This window comes from Plecotus auritus (assembly GCF_963455305.1).
Source record: "Plecotus auritus genome assembly, chromosome: 11".
Lineage (NCBI taxonomy): Eukaryota > Metazoa > Chordata > Mammalia > Chiroptera > Vespertilionidae > Plecotus > Plecotus auritus.
Window position 1 is genome coordinate 36,515,675 of NC_137777.1, and position 19,307 is coordinate 36,534,981.

A 19,307-nucleotide genomic window follows, 5' to 3' on the forward strand; every position below is an offset into this window, starting at 1 on the left:
ATATGTTCTCCATTTTAAATATTCATGATAGGTAAGCACTTGCTTATAAAATTTTTACTTTTTAATTAAAACAGCAGAAAACTTGATTTAGGTGACATTTGATTTATCCTTTTTATTTGAAGTTTGAATATTTTGATATTGATATCTACAACTCTACAATATCATATTGGAAGTAGATAACAATTACTGCACCAAGCAGTTTACTCATTCATTCATCCTTCTCTCTTATAAAAATATTCACTGGGACCTACTCAGAGTCTAATATTGTGCTAGGTGCTAAAGCTAAAAGAAAGCTCTAAAATTCCCTCTTCATTACTACCAACTATTTAGGATAAAGTTATGAAGAGAAATGACAAAGGATTTAAATCCTGTTATGGTTGCACCTTTATTAAAATTTCTATTAATTTTTGTATTACCCAATTATAGACTTAATTAATGCTTTCTACTTTCCTAGGGAAAAAAAGATCCTATCCCAAATACCCCTGTGTTGAAAAAAAATGCCAAAGCCATAAAAATGAACACTGTAGCTATAAAAATGCATGATATAATAGATGTCACCTTCTCTCATTCGGCAAGGTACTTTCTATAATTTTGTCCTTTGCCTTTCACAGAACAGTAACCTGACATCGTTTCAGTGGGATTTTACTTTGGATAAAGTACAAAAATATTCTCCTACAAGAAGCTGTTAATCTTTCCTCTCTAGCTGATGGTTCTTTCTCCTCTACTATTTTGGGGGAAATCAGTGAAGTACAGCATCCCATTTCCCTAGATCTCTTCAAATCCTAGAGTCTGGAAATATTAGAGGGACCATTTTGTAAAGTATATGATTGTCTAACCTCTAGGCTGAACACCTGAAACAAATACAAAATAATATTGAAAGTAAACTGTAATTGAAAAATAAAAATAAAATAATAATAATATATATATTTTTTAAATCCTCAGAGTCATCCTCAGCTCTCACTCCAGTCCATGGGTAGCAGAAAGGAGGAATGTACCAAGAGTGGAAAATAAAAAGTTTCCTGACCAAATCACATCTGGATCATAAGGCCTACAGCCTATGCCCTCTTTTCATAAAGATTCATGGAGTTATTAGCTACATCACAACCATTCAAAACTTACTCATGAATTGAGGGATAAGAAAGAGAGACACTGATGCACAGCCCATGATAAACTGTGAAGCTTGGGACCAAAAACTCTCAAATTATTATATATTGACATAGTGACGAAGGCACTGAGTATTTAGAAATATTTACTCTCCATCCTGCTTGTCATGGGCAATCAGCAAAGTCATCTAAGTCCCAGTCTTTCCCACTCTTTGCCTCTTCTTACAAGTGGCAGTATAGTTTAATACAGAGAGCATGGGGGATATAGCCATTGTGTTAGCTTTCTATGGCCTCTGTAACAAATTACCACAAATGTGTGGCTTAACCAATACAAATTTATTATCTTACTAATGGCCCAGTGCACAAAATTCATGCATGGAGAGGGGGTTCCCTTAGCCCAACCTGCACCCTCTCCAATCAGGGACCCCTTGGGAGATGTTCGACTGCCGTACTTAATGAATGAGTAAACCGGCAGTCGGACATCCCTCTCGCAATCTGGGACCACTGGCTCCTAACCGCTCACCTGACTGCCTGCCTGATTACCCCTAACTGCCTCTGTCTGCCTGCCTGATTGCCCCAACCCCTCTGCCTGCCCACTTGATGGCCCCTAACTGCCTCTGCCTGCCTGCCTGCCTGATCGCCCCTAACTGCCCTCCCCTGCCGGCCTGATCTCGTCCCTAACTGCCCTCCCCTGCCAGCCTGATCTTGCCCCCAAATGCCCTCCCCTGCTGGCCTGATCTCGACCCCAACTGCCCTCCTCTGCTAGCCAATTTGGTTCTGATTGGTCAGTTTCTATGCCAGTCAGCGTCAAAAGCTCCACCTCCTAGGCAGCCATTGGTTCCTCACACTTCACCCAGATTCGGTTCTGATTGGTCGGTTTCTATGCCAGTCAGCGTCTCTGGGCTTATCAATGGGGCCTGATCAGAAAGGCGGGGATGATCAGCAGCCCTGGTAGAGGCCTGGATAGAAATGGAGGCATGGCTGCTGACCAGACTGGGAGAGAAAGAGAGAGAGGCAAGTGCTGATCAAAAGCTGCCACAGAGGCAACGGATCAGTCCCTGCTTCTCTCTTCAGGCCTCTCTCTGGCCCTGATTCGCAGGCCCCTCAGCAGTCAGTGCTGGGGCACCGCACCTGCAGCAGAAGCAGTCAGCACTGGGTTGCCACAGCAACCCAGCACTGACTACAGGACTGACTTCCGGTTGGTCAAGCTTCTGTCTTTACTGGTCGTTACGACCAGGGTTTTTATATGTTAGGATGGTTTTGTAGGCCAGAAGTCCAAAATGAGTCTCCCTTGGCTAAAATCAAGGTGTTTGCAGGGCTAGGTTCCTTTCTGGAGGCTCTAGAAGGGAATTTATTGTCTTTCCAGCTTCAAGAGGCTGCCCATTTTTTGGCTTTTGGACTCTTTAATCCATCCCCAAAGCCTGCAATGGTTGATTGATTTCCTCTCCTGTCCTCTCCCAGTTTTAATTTGTGACTACAGTTTGGGAGAATAGTTAAGGATAATCTCACATTTTAAGGTTAGCTGATTAGCAACCTTCCTGCCCTCTGCAACTATAATCCTCTTTGCCACGTAACCCAACATAGTCATAGCTTATTGGTATTAAGTCACAGATTTGGGCAGTAAGGTGCGAACAACTGCAAGATTAAGGGAGCTTTATTCTACCACAGCTATAATGGACCTGGAATAAAAACTATTCTACTCCCAAGAACTCTGCAACCTGAGGTAAACTGTGTTAGTCTCTTCTGAAAAACAGCTTCATTATAACTATCTCAACAACCACAATAAAGATTAAATGAGATGATATATGCAAAACATCTAAGCACCTGAGCCTGGTATAAATGAGGGTCCGGACATTGTAGATTGTAATAAGGAAAACATTCTGAGATATCCTTAATGAAATACAGCAGCCCAGAGGATGGAAGGAAGAGGAAGGAGTTAATCAGTGAACACCTACAGGGCAAAACCAACAAAAGACTGCTCACACCCCTGAGTATATGATGAAACTTTAAATTAACTTCCTGGTGGCTACTACAGATTGTCTACAAGAGAGAGGCCAGGTGCCACCCACCCCAGGAGCCTCCGCTTCTTGCTTTCCCATCAGCTTTCTAGACTGTTGCCCACAACCAATCCAAAGAGCAAACACATCTTCCTTCCGGATTGTGCCCTCACTTCACCTTATTCTGCCCACCTTTTCTGTAGCCAATGTAAATTCTTTCAAAATAACTTTCATCGTTCTTCCCCAAACTTGACCTGTGATCGAGCGCCATCAACTCCAGGATGGTGGAAATGCTGTCCTCTCCACCTAACCATGCTGCTGGTGGTTTAGACTTCACACCCCTGAACCTGCTCCTTTATGGTCCAAGAAACCCTGCCTTTTATTTATTTTCTCAGTATCCCAGGCTATATCAACGCCCGTCCATCAGGGACCCCAGAGCTGAGCATCATACATAAAATATGAGAGAAACGACTCTTCATATTCATAAAGAAGGCTATAATACAAATGTTTGTGTTTTACAAATTAAAATCTTACATAGTAATTCCTAGGTGAACAGTATTTCAAGGCTGCATCTTGCAGCATTTGTTTCTATAGCCAACGGTCTTCTGGCGCTTAGAGTCTGAACTACATAATTAACCATGAATATTACTGTAGAGATTATATTCTGGTCCCCGTTTCTCCAAGTCTACAATAAACCCTGGTTTTTTAAAAAGGCTTTCAGCTGTGGACATTAAGCATTTCTGTCTTATAATTTTGATCTTCTCTTATCTTCCTCTCAAAAGTCAACATCATCGTGGGGGGAGCTGGATTTTGGATCTGGGTCCATTTTGGCTTCTAGCCATGCTTGTTGTCTTACACTACACTGCCTTCTACAAGAAGGTTTTACTGTTGGGGAACACTGAGCCACCGATGGCTATACATACACTAATGGACTGTATTACTAAGGTAAACACTCCAAGATTTTATTCTGATGGACGTAAGAGATTTAGGCTGATCCAGCACAGATTCTGAATTGATTTCTCATATGCAAATATTTGATAATTGTAAAGGGAAAACCAGGATTTATCAGCTGAATATGATTACAGCATTGACCAATCCTCAATGCTGATGATATTAGCAGTTCTGACCATCTCATGAAGCATTAAATGGTCATTTTAAATGACCCACAAAATAAACAGCCAAGTGTTTGTTTTTCAGAGCTCACATGTTCCCAGAACAACACAACAGGAATGTTCTGGATGTTCAAGAACTTTTTCTTTTTTTCAAGTTACAAAATAACACATTGAAGCAAGTCTGAAATCTGTCTAAAATGGTAACAAGACCAACCCAAACTCTGCTGCTTAATAAGGAGAAGTATGCAGTAACTGCTTAGTCCTTCAATCAAGAGCCGCAGATGTGCCTCGATTAAAGAATCTCGCTATCACCTCCTACTGTCCACCTGTTAAATTCAGCATACCCTTTAGTAGAAAATGACTTGGTTTTCAGCTGCCCACATCCTTTTCCTAATGGTGGTATGAGAAAAGAGGACAAAAGGAAAAAGATACACTAATGATGGCATCCTAGCTCTTCTCATTCTCTAGGCGGTAGTAACAACGTGAGGGACCTCGAGCACCAGGGGTCATGTCTGAAAGTACTTAAGTAATTACAAAGAGAAAATAATCAATTTATGTGATACAATGATGTCAACAAATCAACGTTTCAAAACAACTCGTTATCAACATAACCTTGCCATCTTACAATTTAAAAAAATCACTGAGTTTTTACTTTGATTAAAATTTATCTTAACAGCATTTAAATCTTATTTCTTACCTATTACTGCATTTTGGGGTGTGGAGTTAGATATGTTGGGGGAACAAGATGAAAGAGGAAGGAAACCAGCAACTAGGAGAAGAAGGGTCTCTGGGAAGTGCCAAAGAAACCTGATCGTGCAACTGCCTTCTTTCTGTTTGTCTTTATTGTTGAAAGTATTACTGATGTTCTCCTTTTTCCACCCTATTGACCCCCTTCACCCCGCACCCACCATTCCCAGGCCCAACTGTCTCCTCTGTGACTTCACACTTTACAAAATGTCTTCACATTTCTCATGCGCTTTGCTTCTCATGTCTGCTTTGTGAGTCAGCTGTTATTGCCATTTTCTAGTTAAGGAAGATGACTCAGGTCATCTTCCTTAACTAGATAGTCAAACTGGTCAGCGGTCACAGAGTTCCTGGACCCTTTGAATCTCCTGCTGACGAAGGGGTTCTCTCTGAGGTCGCCTGGAAAATGTCATTTGGTGAGACATCCTCTTCAGGACTCAATCTTTGAGGTCTTTTGCTAGTTAAAGACTTTGCTCATCTAGCACAAGTTCAGTTGTGTTCTCAGTATCTAGAGTTTTCTCTCACAGCCTCCAGAAGGGTCTGAGGCCTGCTGACACCCTGATATTAGCCCGGTAGGACTCTGACCTCCAGAACTGTGAAAGAGTCTGTGTTGTTTTACACCACTAAACGTGTGGCTATTTGTTACAGCAGCAATAGGAAACTCATACACATTTTGGTACGTGAAAGTGCCAAATACCTTAAAGTGTAGAAGTGGCTTGGGAATTTTGCAATGAGCAGATGCTGGGAGAATTCTGAGGAGGACAATAGAAAAACCCTAGATTGCCTTGAACAGATGGTAAGTACAAATATGAATGTTAACAACTTCCCTAGTGAGGACTCAGAAGTGACCAGTATGGTGAAGAACAGATATATCATCTTAAAGAATACCTACACTGTCATAAATAGACTGTAAGTAGAAATATTAACATCAAAGGCACTTCTGATAAGGGCCCAGATGAAATGAGGAGCATGTTATTGGAAACTGGAAAAAAGAAATTCCTGTCATACGATTGCAGAAAGATTAGCTGCGTTGTGCCCTGAAGTTATGTGGAAAGCAACGTTTGTAAACAGGGTGAACTTGGATATTCAGTTTCATTGTTTGAGACCTTCATGACTTTTGTGGCTGTTGGGATGGGATGAATATATTTTGCATGTAAGATGGACATAACAAATCTTTGGAGGTTGGTGGATGTACTGTAGCAGGAATAATATCCTTTAAAGATGCCTGTGTCTTAATCCCCAAACCTGTGAATATGTTACCTTATGGAGCAAAAAGAACTTTGCAGATACGACTAAATTAAGGACCCGGAGACGGAAAGATTATCCTAGATTATATGGATTGGTTCAATGTAATCACACGGGTCCTTATAAGAAAGAGGCAGGAGTGTCAGCATATGAAAAAAATATTTAAATTCTGGTGGCCTCTAGAAACTAGAGAAGGCAAGCCCCAACAAAAGGAATGTAGCCCTATCAGGATAACCAGAAAGATATCTGCACACTAAAACAAAATCCAGCACTCTTCAGGGGAGGATAATGAAGTCCAGAATCTAGAAAGATAATGCTTATAACCAATTGAATGGCCACATTAAATATGAATGAGGATGTGCAACAACTGGAACTCACATATAGCTCTGATGGAAATGTAAGGAATAGTACAATTACTTTGGAAAAGTGGCAACTTTCCAAAGTGGCTGTGGGCATAAAAGTCTTTACCCTATTTCCCCAAAACAATTGAGAAGTAACCTAGATCACACACACATATATACATATACTAGAGGCCCGGTACATGAATTTGTGCACTCGGGGCGGGGGGGGGGGGGGGTCCCTCAGCCCAGCACCCGGGAGACCTTGGGGGATGTCTGACTAATGGCTTAGGCCTGCTCCCTGATGGCCGTCAGTCGGATATCCTTAGCGGCTTCTGGCTGAGCAGCGCTCCCCCTGTGGGAGCACACTGACCACCAGGGGACAGCTCCTGTGTTGAGTGTCTACCTCCTGGTGGTCAGTGCACATCATAGCGACCGGTCGTTCTGCTGTTCAGTCGATTTGCACATTAGCCTTTTATTATATAGGATATATAGTTGTACATATACAGATACATATAAGTGTGTATTATCTATATTTACATACACATACATATAATGTGTGTGACTGTGGGTGTGTATGATATCTAATCACAGAGTAGTTATTACTATCCTATAAAACATGCCTGCTTGTTTTCCAAAAGCTATGAAGAACCTGGTAGAAAAGGAAAATAACCCAGTAAAAAGGGAAAGTAGAATGATTTCAAAATGAATACTTTTATTTTGAACTTCTGATCTACTTCCACCTTTCATATCACATAAAGAAGCGACTCACTTCTGGGGTTTGTTTTTGTTCTAATAAAAATAATAGAGCAAATGCATAAAACTCACACTGTAAACTCATTTAGTACTCACAAAAATCCCAGGAGATACTATTATTTTTTTTTCCAGATGAGGTACAGTGAGGTAAATTGAGGCACAGAGAGGCACCCAGAGTTATTACTCTTCATACCATGCACTTTCCTAAAACATGCCACTTTCCACGGAATGAAATGTAAGAAAATTTCCCTCCATAAATGATCTATGAATTCTAGGCCCCAAGCATCAACAGGCTGTAATAAGGCACCGGAATGTGTTTGGGAGCCATGCGTGACGCATGTGTAACACAAGCCTAGGGCTTCTTACAACCTGCAGGAACAGCAAATCCAACTCGGTCCCGACGCTTTCACATGTATGCGCACGTGTAGGAAAGAGACATAAAAAGCCCTTGTCATTACCCAGGATCCCCAAAGACGTCGGTGCCCCCCATAAGTGTTGACTATCTGCCCCCTAAACAGTGGAGACCACTGTCCTGGCCACCGGAGTGGCGCGCAGTCCCCGGGGCCCAGGACGCATGCGTGGCCCGGGCCGCGGGGCCGCGCGGGGAGGTCGCGGGGCGCCTACCTGGTGCGCCGGCCGCGCAGGCACAGGACCAGGAGCAGCAGGGCCGCGGCCAGGGCCAGGCCCGCGGGGCTGAGGAGCGGCTGCAGCCAGGGCTCCAGCGGGAAGCGTCCCATGCCCGCCGTCAGGTCCTCCGCCGTCCGATTCGCGCGGCCACGGTGGGTGAGCTGCTTACTCTCTCCGAGCGGCGCGGCGGCGACTCTGCAGCCCGCGTGGTTTCTGGGCTGCGCCCCCTCGGTCCGGCCCGAGCAGCTGCCTGCCCTCGGCGCTGCCTGGAATGTCTCGGCGGGGCCCCCGGAGCCTGGGTCCTAAAGTTCCCGACTCCCCTCCCCCGCACAACCCCCACCCACGAGCACCGCCCTGCTCCCAGACCGTCTCCTGGAAAACGGGGCGGGAAGAGGAGCCAAGAGGGGAAAGGGGTTGGGATTTCCCGTGAGCCTGCCTCATAAGGCCCGGAGGGGGCGCGGGGGGGGGGGAGGGAGGGAGGGGGGCGGGGGTTGTTCCGAGTTGGGAGTGTGGCGTGGGTTCCCTGTCCCATAGCCCGCGCCTCTCAGGAGGTATCCTACTTGCCCTTGAAGAGGGTAGGACTGCGCCCGCCACGCTCTGGCCCCACTTAGGGTATCACTTAGGGCCGCAGAGCCCGGCAGGCGGGCGGCAGAGACCTGCAGAGTGCGCTGCCCCGCGCCTGCCTCCTCACCCTGCACATCCTATCTTTGTACCTTGAGAGCCTACAGTGTGCTCAGAGCCCGGGATACGGAGACCAGGAATACACACAGAAGCCCCAATGATGCACACAGTCCGGGAAGGGAGAAGACAGAAGCAACCAGCTTACTGCAGAAAAACACTAAGGGCCAAAATAGAAGTGGTGCAAACCCCACAGGTTGTACTCAGAAAGAATAAGGGAGACACTTTTAAGGGAGAAACTTTTCCTGCCGTTTCACACATGTTTATTCACTCACACCAAGCTTGTGATGTAATTTTTTAGCGTCATTTTAGAGAACGTATAACGAGACTTAGGTTAAGTGATTTACCCCGGTTAGTTGACAAATAAAAAATTATAATAACCATTCTAACCAAGGCTATTGCAGACAACCATGTGTGTGTTTTTTTTCTTCCTTTTTGCAACATTTTATTTCAAGGGTTCTCTAAACTATTATCACTTCAGAAATGGCCTGCATACCTTTGACCTTTCCAGCCATCCTCTCCCTTGCCACGGCCCTACAACACAGACCTATTCTTCTTTGACCATTCAAAATGCTTAATGGCTGCCTTTGTGATAAAGTAAAAAATCTTCACTCTGCAATGAGAAGCCCCCCACAGTTTCTCTTTATGGTACAACTCCCATGGCTAGTACAGTTCCATATATACTAAAGCCTGAGCCAATATGTCCTTCACAATCAGCCCATTCACGACTTACTATATTCACCCTGCCTGAAAACTTTTCCTCTCTTCTCTGAATACTAAAATTCTAGCTACCGCTCAAGGCCCAGCTCAAATCCCCTTTCCTTCTGGAATGACCCCTAACTCTTCTTTGGTAATTGATCTCTTTCTCCTCCATACTTTTGTGTGTGTGTGTGTGTGTGTGTGGCTCCTCCATACTTTTAACACTGTCTCTACTTTTCACCCCATCAAATTGTCCCACTGCTAGTATATCTGAGGTACTTCAGTCTGTCTTTCCTGCTGTAGCAGATGGGAACCATCTCTTAGACAACCATGTCTGCACCCACTCTCCATCCCCAACCCTTTATCCCATATCATCGAAGAACATAGTTGGAAGGATTTTGCCTCTGCCTGGCTCTTGGTCTGCGCTCCAGAACTGAATTACTGCCGTGTTGCTGTCCTTGGCCTGAAAGCTATGAAGGGCTGAGCCAGCACTGGAACACTAATGTTTATAAGTATCTTCATCTCTGACTTATTGCAAGGTCCTTCTAAAGCCTCTCCTTCCTCCTGTTGTGGATTCAGTTTTCCAGGAAATATGATAAAGTACAGTGAGCCAATAGCTACTTGGTCTCCTCCAAAAGAAAGCAAATTGGTTCCCATCACTGCTTGGCCAGCAGATTCATTCACAGGATGTTGTGCATGCTGTGCATTTCTGTAACCACGGCAGCAAGCCCTTCTTGCTGATTTTCATAAGAAGCCTCAACCTTCATAATTTTATTTTCCATTTGATCACCTGGAAGACTTTTCTGTTTGAAAATATAGGTAAAAATAACAAGCATTAATCAATTTTTGGAACATTTACTAAGTGCTAAACATTTTGTTTTTTTTATTAAGCAATAACAGCAAACCCCTGCAGTTAAACACACTGTCCCTAGGAAGTGCAACGGAGAAGATTTGGTTAACAACTGTCGTATCCCTATGGCATCTGCATAGTACCTTACTTAGAAGATTATGGTGTAGGCTTAATACTTTCTGAATATGTTTTTCTTGTGTTTTTCATTTCTGTTCAAAGGAGCCTTCATTCTGTAAACTGAACCTGGTTGAAATAAAATCTGAAGACATCTTTTATTCCTCTTTTGCATCATTATATTCAATCCAGTTCAATTTATTTTACCTCCTACACATGCCTTGATCCACATCACTTCTCTGATGGAGATGACTCATTGACCCTCCATATCTACTTTCTCCTTCCTCCTCAGGAATAGCTCTCAATTTTTAGCTAAGAATGCAGCTGTCCATTATAAACACTGCGTTCCCAGCCTTCCTTGTACTTAGATGTGACCATGTGACTAAATTCTAACCAGTAGGCCAAGTGTAAGTTATTACTCCAGGAAAGTGCCCTTAACAGGAATGGACAGGCCCTGTGCCGTCTTTCCGTTTTCCTGCTGGTTAGATTGTGGACTATATGCCCGAAACTCAAGTGGCCCTATTAGTACATATAAGTATGTCCCAAATACTGCATTTAGTATTGTTTTTGTTTACATGAAAATCAAAATTAACTGGGGGTTCTTTCATTTTGTTTGCTAAATCTGGCAACTCTAGCTTAATTCCAGCACAAGGCTTCATAAGGCATATAGACAAAGCAACTATAAAATTCTAACTGCCTACCAATGGATACAAGACACTGGGGGGGGGGCAGGTAAAGGCATGTACTGGGGGGTAGGGGAGGCCAGGGGGGAGGTCAATGGGAAAAAAAAGAAGGAGACATATGTACTACTATTTGTAATACTTCAAACAATAAAAAAAATAAAAATAAATAAAATTCTAACTGCCCAACTGTCCACTTCAGAAACCAGCCACAAATTGTTCCTTCAACATCATGCTCCAGTGTTACTGTCTTGTGTACCTGACTAGTCCAGGGCCAACAGTCAGAACTAAGACAGTCATGGGTTAGCCCCATGATCGGCAAACTGCGGCTCACAAGCCACATGCGGCTCTTTGGCCCCTTGAGTGTGGCTCTTCCACAAAATACCACAGCCTGGGCGAGTCTATTTTGAAGAAGTGACGTTAGAAGTTTTAGTTTAAAAAATTAGGCTCTCAAAAGAAATTTCAATCGTACTGTTGATATTTGGCTCTGTTGATTAATGAGTTTGCCGACCACTGGGTTAGCCCTTAGACTCTGAGGTATCCAAATGTGGACATGGATCAGTACAGATAGCAACTGGCCTTTCTTCAGACAATACTGACTTTGAGACATATGGAGATAGAGAAATATAAGAAAAAAACAATTGAAAGCTGAGGGGATAAAGATAGAGGATGATACACCAGAGTCTCTACAGTGTGAGCTGTGAAATCCAGATGATGAGTCATACTTCACCCGCTCAGGTGACCCTCATCTACCAGCTGGTTGGAGCTGTCAGCCTCTGTCTCTGTTCTCTGTCTGATCAATGATTAGAACTTGAATTCTGGCCCTGCAATGCCCTCTAGTATTAGCTCTTTTGTTGCTTTCTTCTTAGGGTCTTCCTCAGCATCAACAATGTCTTTGACAAAAATTAGGGAGAGAAAAGAAGACAGGTCTTTAAAAGAAAATTGTCCTGTCAACAGCTCTCTCAAGAAATACTTTCTTCTTGGCACTCCTATGGCTATACTTGGCACTCCGATGGCTATCCCGCTTGTACTCTTAATTCTGATTGTTTCTTAATCTCTGTGGCCAGTTCTTCCTCTACTTAATCAGTAAATGTCAAAGGGTTTGATCCTAGGTGTTTGATCCCAGGCATATTTTAATTATTGACATTTTACTTAATAACTGAATGTTCTTTTCAACTTATCTATGCAATACAAATACTATAGTGACTTAATGCCCACAATCATCTGTGGGAACCCCTTTCACGTCCCGCGTGGTTCAGGGTTCCGGTTCAGGGTTCGGGTTCTGGAGAAGGCCGCACACAAATGAAAAGAGACTTGGAAAAGTATTAATTTTGGAATATTGGGGGCCAGGCGGGAGCCCAACTCTAGTGGAAGGACTACCCCTTGCTCTGGCCTTGCAATCCCTTTTATTGAGACTATGGGATACCCCATAACCTTTAGGCAGGAAATTCCAATAACAGAAATTTACATGAAACAAACAGAGGTGGAGGCTGCTTCAGCTAACAATGTTTCAACTAAACAGTGAGTGATCAAAACAATTAAGGTTGTTGACCAGCCTTCCAGGTTTCCTGACCACATCTTTCTATTAGTGGTAGAATGATTGGTTTCCAGCAATCATCAATTTTTAAAAAACCCATGAATAAGCTCTTCTTTAAATTTTACATTTTATATTTTCTCCTTGAACTCATATTTCCATTCGATTTCTCTCACAGACTTTTATTCTAACATAATATATTTTATGCTTGAAGATATTTTATTGATAACATTTTATCTTTCTGCGATAAAAATATGTATATAAATTGAAATTTATTTTTTATATTCTTTATGATCAGATGACCTAAGTGTTATTTTTTCCTTCATCTGGATTAAGTTATCATTACCATTATTATTGGCACATTATTGATCAAAGAAACTTAAATATATTACAGAAGTTGACAAAAAGTAACATTTAATTAGAAATGCACATTTAAATATGTATATGAATGGCTATGCATACGTAACTCTCTTCTTTAACAATGAGAAACTTGGATCCCATCACCCTCAATATATTTACTTATTTGATCCATTCCATCTATATGTGGACCCTCCCTTCACCACCACCAGCATTGCCCCATTCCCACAACCTCCTCTCACCTATTAGCTCTGACACCTGACACATGGCCATCCTGCAGATGCCTCCTTCACCCAAGGCTCGGCTTGCATTTCTACTTCCCCTCTTTGTGTTATTTTGCTGTGCCTCAGCTACTGACTTTTGGACTAAATTATTCTGAAAGGAAATGAGATAGGAAGGGGAAAGAAAGCATGTGTTTTTACAAATCTTAACTCTTTTAATTCTGAGATGGAAAGATAGATAGATGATAGATGATAGATAGATAGATAGATAGATAGATGATAGATAGATAGATAGAAAGAAATATAGAGGATAGATAGGAAGGACACCATCTATGAGTTTCTCACCTAGATGAAATAACCCACAATGCCCTCTAGTATTTGCTCTGACAATTTCTTTGACATAAATTAGGGAGGGAAAATAAGATATGTCTTTAAAAGAAAATTGTCACTATTTTAATCTAATTCTACAAATATATCTGATTTCAAAATATTCCAACACAGATAAAATACCCCTATATCTAATGAGCTACTTTATCTAAAACAGAAAAATGATGAGAAAGTGAAAGACAAAAGCCTTATCAAAAGTTTATGGTAACTTTCAGACACTTTTTGATAAAAGTTGGGGTGGGTGAAACACAATCCTTTCTTTTGTAATATGAGGGAACTTTTCACTGTGAGAAAGGAAAATGGGAAAGATACATTAATTCCTTGACCACAGGCAGATCAGTTTTAGCAAAAAGTAAAAGTTGAGGATATGAAAAATGGATTTTCTTAAAATTTTCACTGCCTACAAAGTTTTTGGAAAACCATGGATCCTTAGAGGCACTTGCATCAAATTTGCTAATTATTGGCTATGTACTTGTCTTAGCAATATGTTACTAATAACACAATACCATAGACTGAGCGGCTTATAAATAATAGAAATTCATATCTCACAGTTCTCAAGGCTAAAAGTTTGAGATCAGGGTACCAGCATGATCAGATTCTGGGAAGAGCCCTCTTTTGAGTTGCAGACTGCTGAATTCTTGTTATATCCTCACATGGTGGAAAGAGTATCTCTGGCATCTTCTTAGAAGAGCACTAATCTCGTGACCAAATTACCTCCCAAAGACCCCACCTTCAAATACCATCATATTGGAGATTAGATTTCAACACATGAATTGGGGCAGGGGGATCCAAAGATTATTTATAATGGTGTTTAAGAAAAATGTAATTGCCAATAAATTTTAGTAAATCGAAGGCTGTGAAAAAATATAATTCATACAGATAAACCAATAATGTGCACAAGTAAGAATAAAAATATGTTAAAATGTCATTAATTAGTGAGAATGAGTAAACATTGGGCATAAATTACACTTGACTTCTATAAAATAGAACATATAATGGAAACTACAAAAATTTCTGTAAAAATTTTTGCCTCTTAAAACACAACTTTTCATATTAATATTCAACTCATCTCTGTCATATTATTTTAGATGTTTAGTGAAAATTACCTCAACTATTTAGACTTAAAATGTAAATTATTCTATACATCTTAAAGGCAGGAAGTATTTTTAGGAGTTGGGATATACTTATTTACTCATGTTTCATCATTTGGCAAATAGTTGAATGCCTACAAAAACTCAGTGTGGAGACAAACATGGGGATGTAACAGTGAGTGAAATTAGGTGGAGATACTGTCTAGAATCTTTTTATGGAAAGCAAAAAGAACCATAACTTAAGCAAGAAAATGGAATCCACTTTCAGAATTATAGATGAGCTTGCCAAAGTGAAAGACAGAATCTAGGGTATCTATGCCTTTCAGCTTCAGGAACCTGAGAACCCAGTTTCTGAAATGAAATGACTTTAATAGATCATCCAGCCACAAGTGCCTTCTTCACCTATGGATATTTGTTCTAATTTAAATCCCTGAGGGCATGAATATAGTTGATGTTGCTTGAGTCCTTTTTCCATCTCTGGGAATAGTTGTGTGACTGTCATTGGTAGTTCCACCATAATCACAAAGAATGAAGTTCCTTAAAAGTTAAAAAGGAGGGAGTGTAGGGTTTCTACTGGAAGGAAGAGAGAAAGTATATTTGGGGTAGAAATGTCCACTGCAGTTTTCAACCAAGAACCAAAATCTGTATCTGGTTCATATTCTTATATAAAAGCCAGTTTATTAGTTTAAATTTTAAAATTGCTTCAGTTCCTCACCCCTCCCCTCCCCTTCTCCCTCTTCTGGTCTTTTCTCCTGCTATTTCTCTATCTTTCTTTTATATCCATCCATATTGTTCAGCCTTTCTTAAGAGGACCCTTAATCATCATTATGTAATTTTTTTTAAAAGTCAATGTTGCAATGTTTTTATAATTTTAATTAAAATAGACCTATAATAACTTATAGCTTTAAAAATGTTTTCCTACATACAAACATTTGCTATACAATGCACACCATGAATGCTATTCTCTTTGTGAAGCACATTACATAGAGAAGCAGCTCAATCACCAACCAGTGCCTGCAATTTGTAGCATCTACACTTGTGGCCTAGTAACCTCTAGGGTGAAGGAAATGCTCCATAGGAACTGTGAAGGTTTAAAAAAGGAAGGGTGGCCCAAGGAAACAGTTGGATCCAGCATGTAAAACACTGTTTTCCTTTTAATGCACCCTCTGGTCATATAATACTTTTTATCTTAATGCCATTTTCAAAATTCTGTGGGTTTTTTTGTTGTCCTATTAATTACCATTTTAACAAATCAGTAGGCTCATTAATGAAACCTTTGCACTGATCCTTTATTTTCAATATTTATCAATAACACATTTCAAACATAACTGATACTACATTTTTGGTTCGAGGTTCATATTTAAAATCATTGTTTGTTTTCTCTGTCCATGAGATCTTAATATGCACAGCATGTCTCTCCTGAGTAGCGGCCAAATTTCCCTCAGGCTGGACTTTTAACTACCGGTGGCAGCCCGTCTGGACCTGCAGTCACATGGGCATTTGGGCATGCTTCAGTTTCAGCTGCTCTAGAAGACGCCTGTCCTTGGTGGTCAGCTGTCCCTCACATTGTGCATCAGTCTCAGGTCTCCTTGACAGAACATGCCTCTCCTGAGTGTCCACAAGTAGCCATCCTTTCCACATGGCCTTTGGGCTCACTTTGAATTCTCATTTTTGTTTTCAGGCTTTTGATGATGTGGAACTAAGATTTGCTAATTTTTGAGCTTGCCTTTTATCTGATACAATTTCTCATGCCCATGGCCAAAAGGATATTTAAATTAATCATGTTAGAAAATTCATGAACATTTGGAGTCCTCTTTATTTAAAACAAATCTTTTTTTTCAAAATACAAACAATATAACTAATTGAAATCTTTGAAATGCTCCCTCAAACCCTATATGTAATTTGTGTAATCATATGTAGTATATAATTTATATTTTAAATCAGACCACTCCAAACATACTCTCAAAATTTCATAAAAAATCTACCTTCTTTTTTTATAGGATATGGTTTAAAAGAGTTAAAAAGAACCTTGATTTATAGGAACTAACATCTTACTGATGACACACAACAGACAGTTTCCAAGTTCTTGCTGAACCCCCTGAGTTCTATATGCACTGTAATAAATAGGGTATTGCTGGGTATTTCTTTGGTAAAGCCAACATCTCTCTCCAACTTTCTATTACCCAATATTCCCAGAGGATCCCAGGGTAGCTGAAAGGCTTCAAGGCAGGGGTCCTCAAACTTTTAAACAGGGGGCCAATTCACTGTCCCACAGACCGTTGGAGGGCCGGACTACAGTTTAAAAAAAAAAACTATGAACAAATTCCTATGTGCACTGCGGGCCTGGGACGAGTTGGCTGCTAAGCAGGACAGGCAGCGGCACCCGGCAGGCCGGATAAATGTCTTCGGCGGGCCGCATGTGGCCCGCGGGCCATAGTTTGAGGACACCTGGTAGAGAATAACTATAAATATGGTTATGGTGACAAAGAAAAACTTGGAAATTATTCTGCTTCAAGGGCAATGCTTGATTACTATGAAAAGTGAGGTGTACCAAGAAAATTGCTTGAATTTCCTGGATTTTGCCTAAATTTATTTGTTGAGATCTTATAAAAACAATGATTCTTAAAGAATGTTTTGCTCTTTTTCCTCATTTTGGTGAAATCCTGCACTAATGGCAAATTTTTAAAAAACTCAATTCTGCCAAATCCTGGTTTTAGCTCAATGAGATAATAATCCTATCTAATAAAGAGTGAATATGCTAATTAACCATCACTCCATCACAAAAGATGGCTGCACCCACAGCTGAGACCAAGTTCCCATAAGGAGCCTTAACGAGCAATCAGCAGGGACCTGAGGCTACACCCTCCCCCACCCCTGTGGGGCTTGATAGGAGACCTCAGGCCATGTCCCCCACCTGGCAGGGCTTGATAGGGGATCTCAGGCCGAACCCCACACCAGGCAGGGCTTGACAGGACACCTCAAGGTGCACTTCCCGTCCTGGTGCTGGGCTAGGGGACCTCAGGCTGCTCCCCCCGCCCCAGGGCCAGGCTGGGGGATCTCAGGCCACAACCCCCACCAGGTGGGGCTTGACAGGGGACTTCAGGCTGTGCTCCCCACCCAGCAGCAGGGCTTGACAGAGGAGCTCAAGGTGCACCCCCATTGCTGGGTGGGGGGAACTCAGGCCACACCCCCTGCCCAGCGGGGCTTAACAGGGGACCTGAGGCTGCACTCCCCTGCCGGTGGGGCTTGACAGGGGACCTGAGGCTGTGCCCCCCTCCTGGTGCCGGGCCAGGGGACCTGAGGCTATGTCCCCTGCCAGGCGGGGCTTGACAAGAGTGGGACTGGCCAGGTCTGAATCTAGCCCAATGGGGGGGTGGGCAGCCAGGTCTGGGTCTCATGCGATTTTGAGGTGCATGTGGGTGGCCAGGGACTTGACTCTGGGTCCCGTGGTGAGCCCCAGACTCTGACAGGAGGAAGGTTTTCATATACATTTTACTAATTTTCTTTCATCTCTGACACTTATATTATAGAGAAGGGGCAAATAGCAATATTAAATTATTTCCTCTAATAAATCCCCTTTTAATGAGCACGAATTTCGTGCACCGGGCCACTAGTAAGGTAATAAATTTGCATTGTTTTAAGTCACTGAACTTGTGTCAGTTTGTTAAAGCAACAATAGAAAACTGATAAAGGTTTATGTCATTTTCACGGTCACTTTTCTTCTCCCATTTTGATCCCAGGTTCTGTTTACCATAGATTCAAATTCCTTAGAACCAGATTCCTCTGTGAATGCTCCCCATACTACCCTATGGGATCCTCCACGGTCTTATGCACAAGTAAGTACCTTTTCCTCTTCTTACTCCTACACATAATCAGTCCTTATCTTCCCCCTAAGATGATACTTTATAACCCTTCTTACCAAAGCACCTCTATCTAACACAGAAGAACATTCACTTTGCATGTGATCTGCTGCTGGCCTTGAACCTGCCAGTTGAAACAATGATAGCTTTTTCAATCTTTAACTTCAAAACCAAGAAAAAGTTTAATGCCATTAACATAAAAATAATGTTTTAAATACCTTAGCTCAGTGGTCGGCAAACTGCGGCTCGCGATCCACATGCAGTTCGCGAGCCGCGGTTTGCCGCTCTGTTGGCTAATGAGTTTGCCGACCACTGCCTTAGCTCAAGTGATTTTCTGCCTCCACCTGCCTTTATGAGGAAAGCGGATGCCCTTGAAGGTGTGTCTTGTTCATCTTGGGTCTCCCTTTCCTCCTGGCACAACATCTGAATTTCTTTGGGGATACACATAAAAAGCCAGGATTTAACTACCACCTGGATCTCCTTGGGGGCATTACTTTTATTAATCAGGAAACTGCATGAGAGTCACTGTTCTGACATTGCCTCCATGCACGAATCTAGGCAGGTCCTGAAATGGTCACTAGGTCTAGACAGGACAGGAAGGCATTTGATCCAGAAGAAGGGATGTTGGGAGATTAGAACCCTTGTGTAGAAGGGCAGGCTTGCCCTGGCCCGTGTGGCCTAGCAGTTAGAATGTTGGCCCACACACCAAAGGGTCATGGGTTCGATTCCTGGTCAAGGGCATGTACCTGGGTTGTGGGTTCGCTCCCCAACCCCAGTTGGGGTGCATGAGAGAAGCAACCAATCGATATGTCTATCTCACATTGATGTTTCTCTCTCTCTCTCTCTCTCTCTCTCTCTCTCTCTCTCCCACCTCCCTCCCTTCGTCCCTTTCTCTCTCTCTAAAAATCAATGGA

At 42.2% G+C, this 19,307-nt stretch overlaps 1 protein-coding gene across 2 annotated transcripts in view; it reads right to left on the minus strand.

Annotated features, from left to right (window-relative positions):
• The window catches only part of CYP7B1 (cytochrome P450 family 7 subfamily B member 1), a 437,344-nt gene that overhangs the window by 160,753 nt on the left and 257,284 nt on the right, over positions 1-19,307 (minus strand). The window contains exon 1 of one of the 2 annotated variants that reach the window (XM_080647029.1): positions 7,920-8,258. The exons of the other annotated variant lie outside the window; for it this stretch is intronic. Coding sequence (XP_080503155.1) covers positions 7,920-8,032 — 113 coding nt within the window. The 5' untranslated portion in view covers positions 8,033-8,258. Of the gene's footprint in view, positions 1-7,919; positions 8,259-19,307 lie in introns of those variants that run through there. 2 annotated transcript variants of the gene reach the window in all.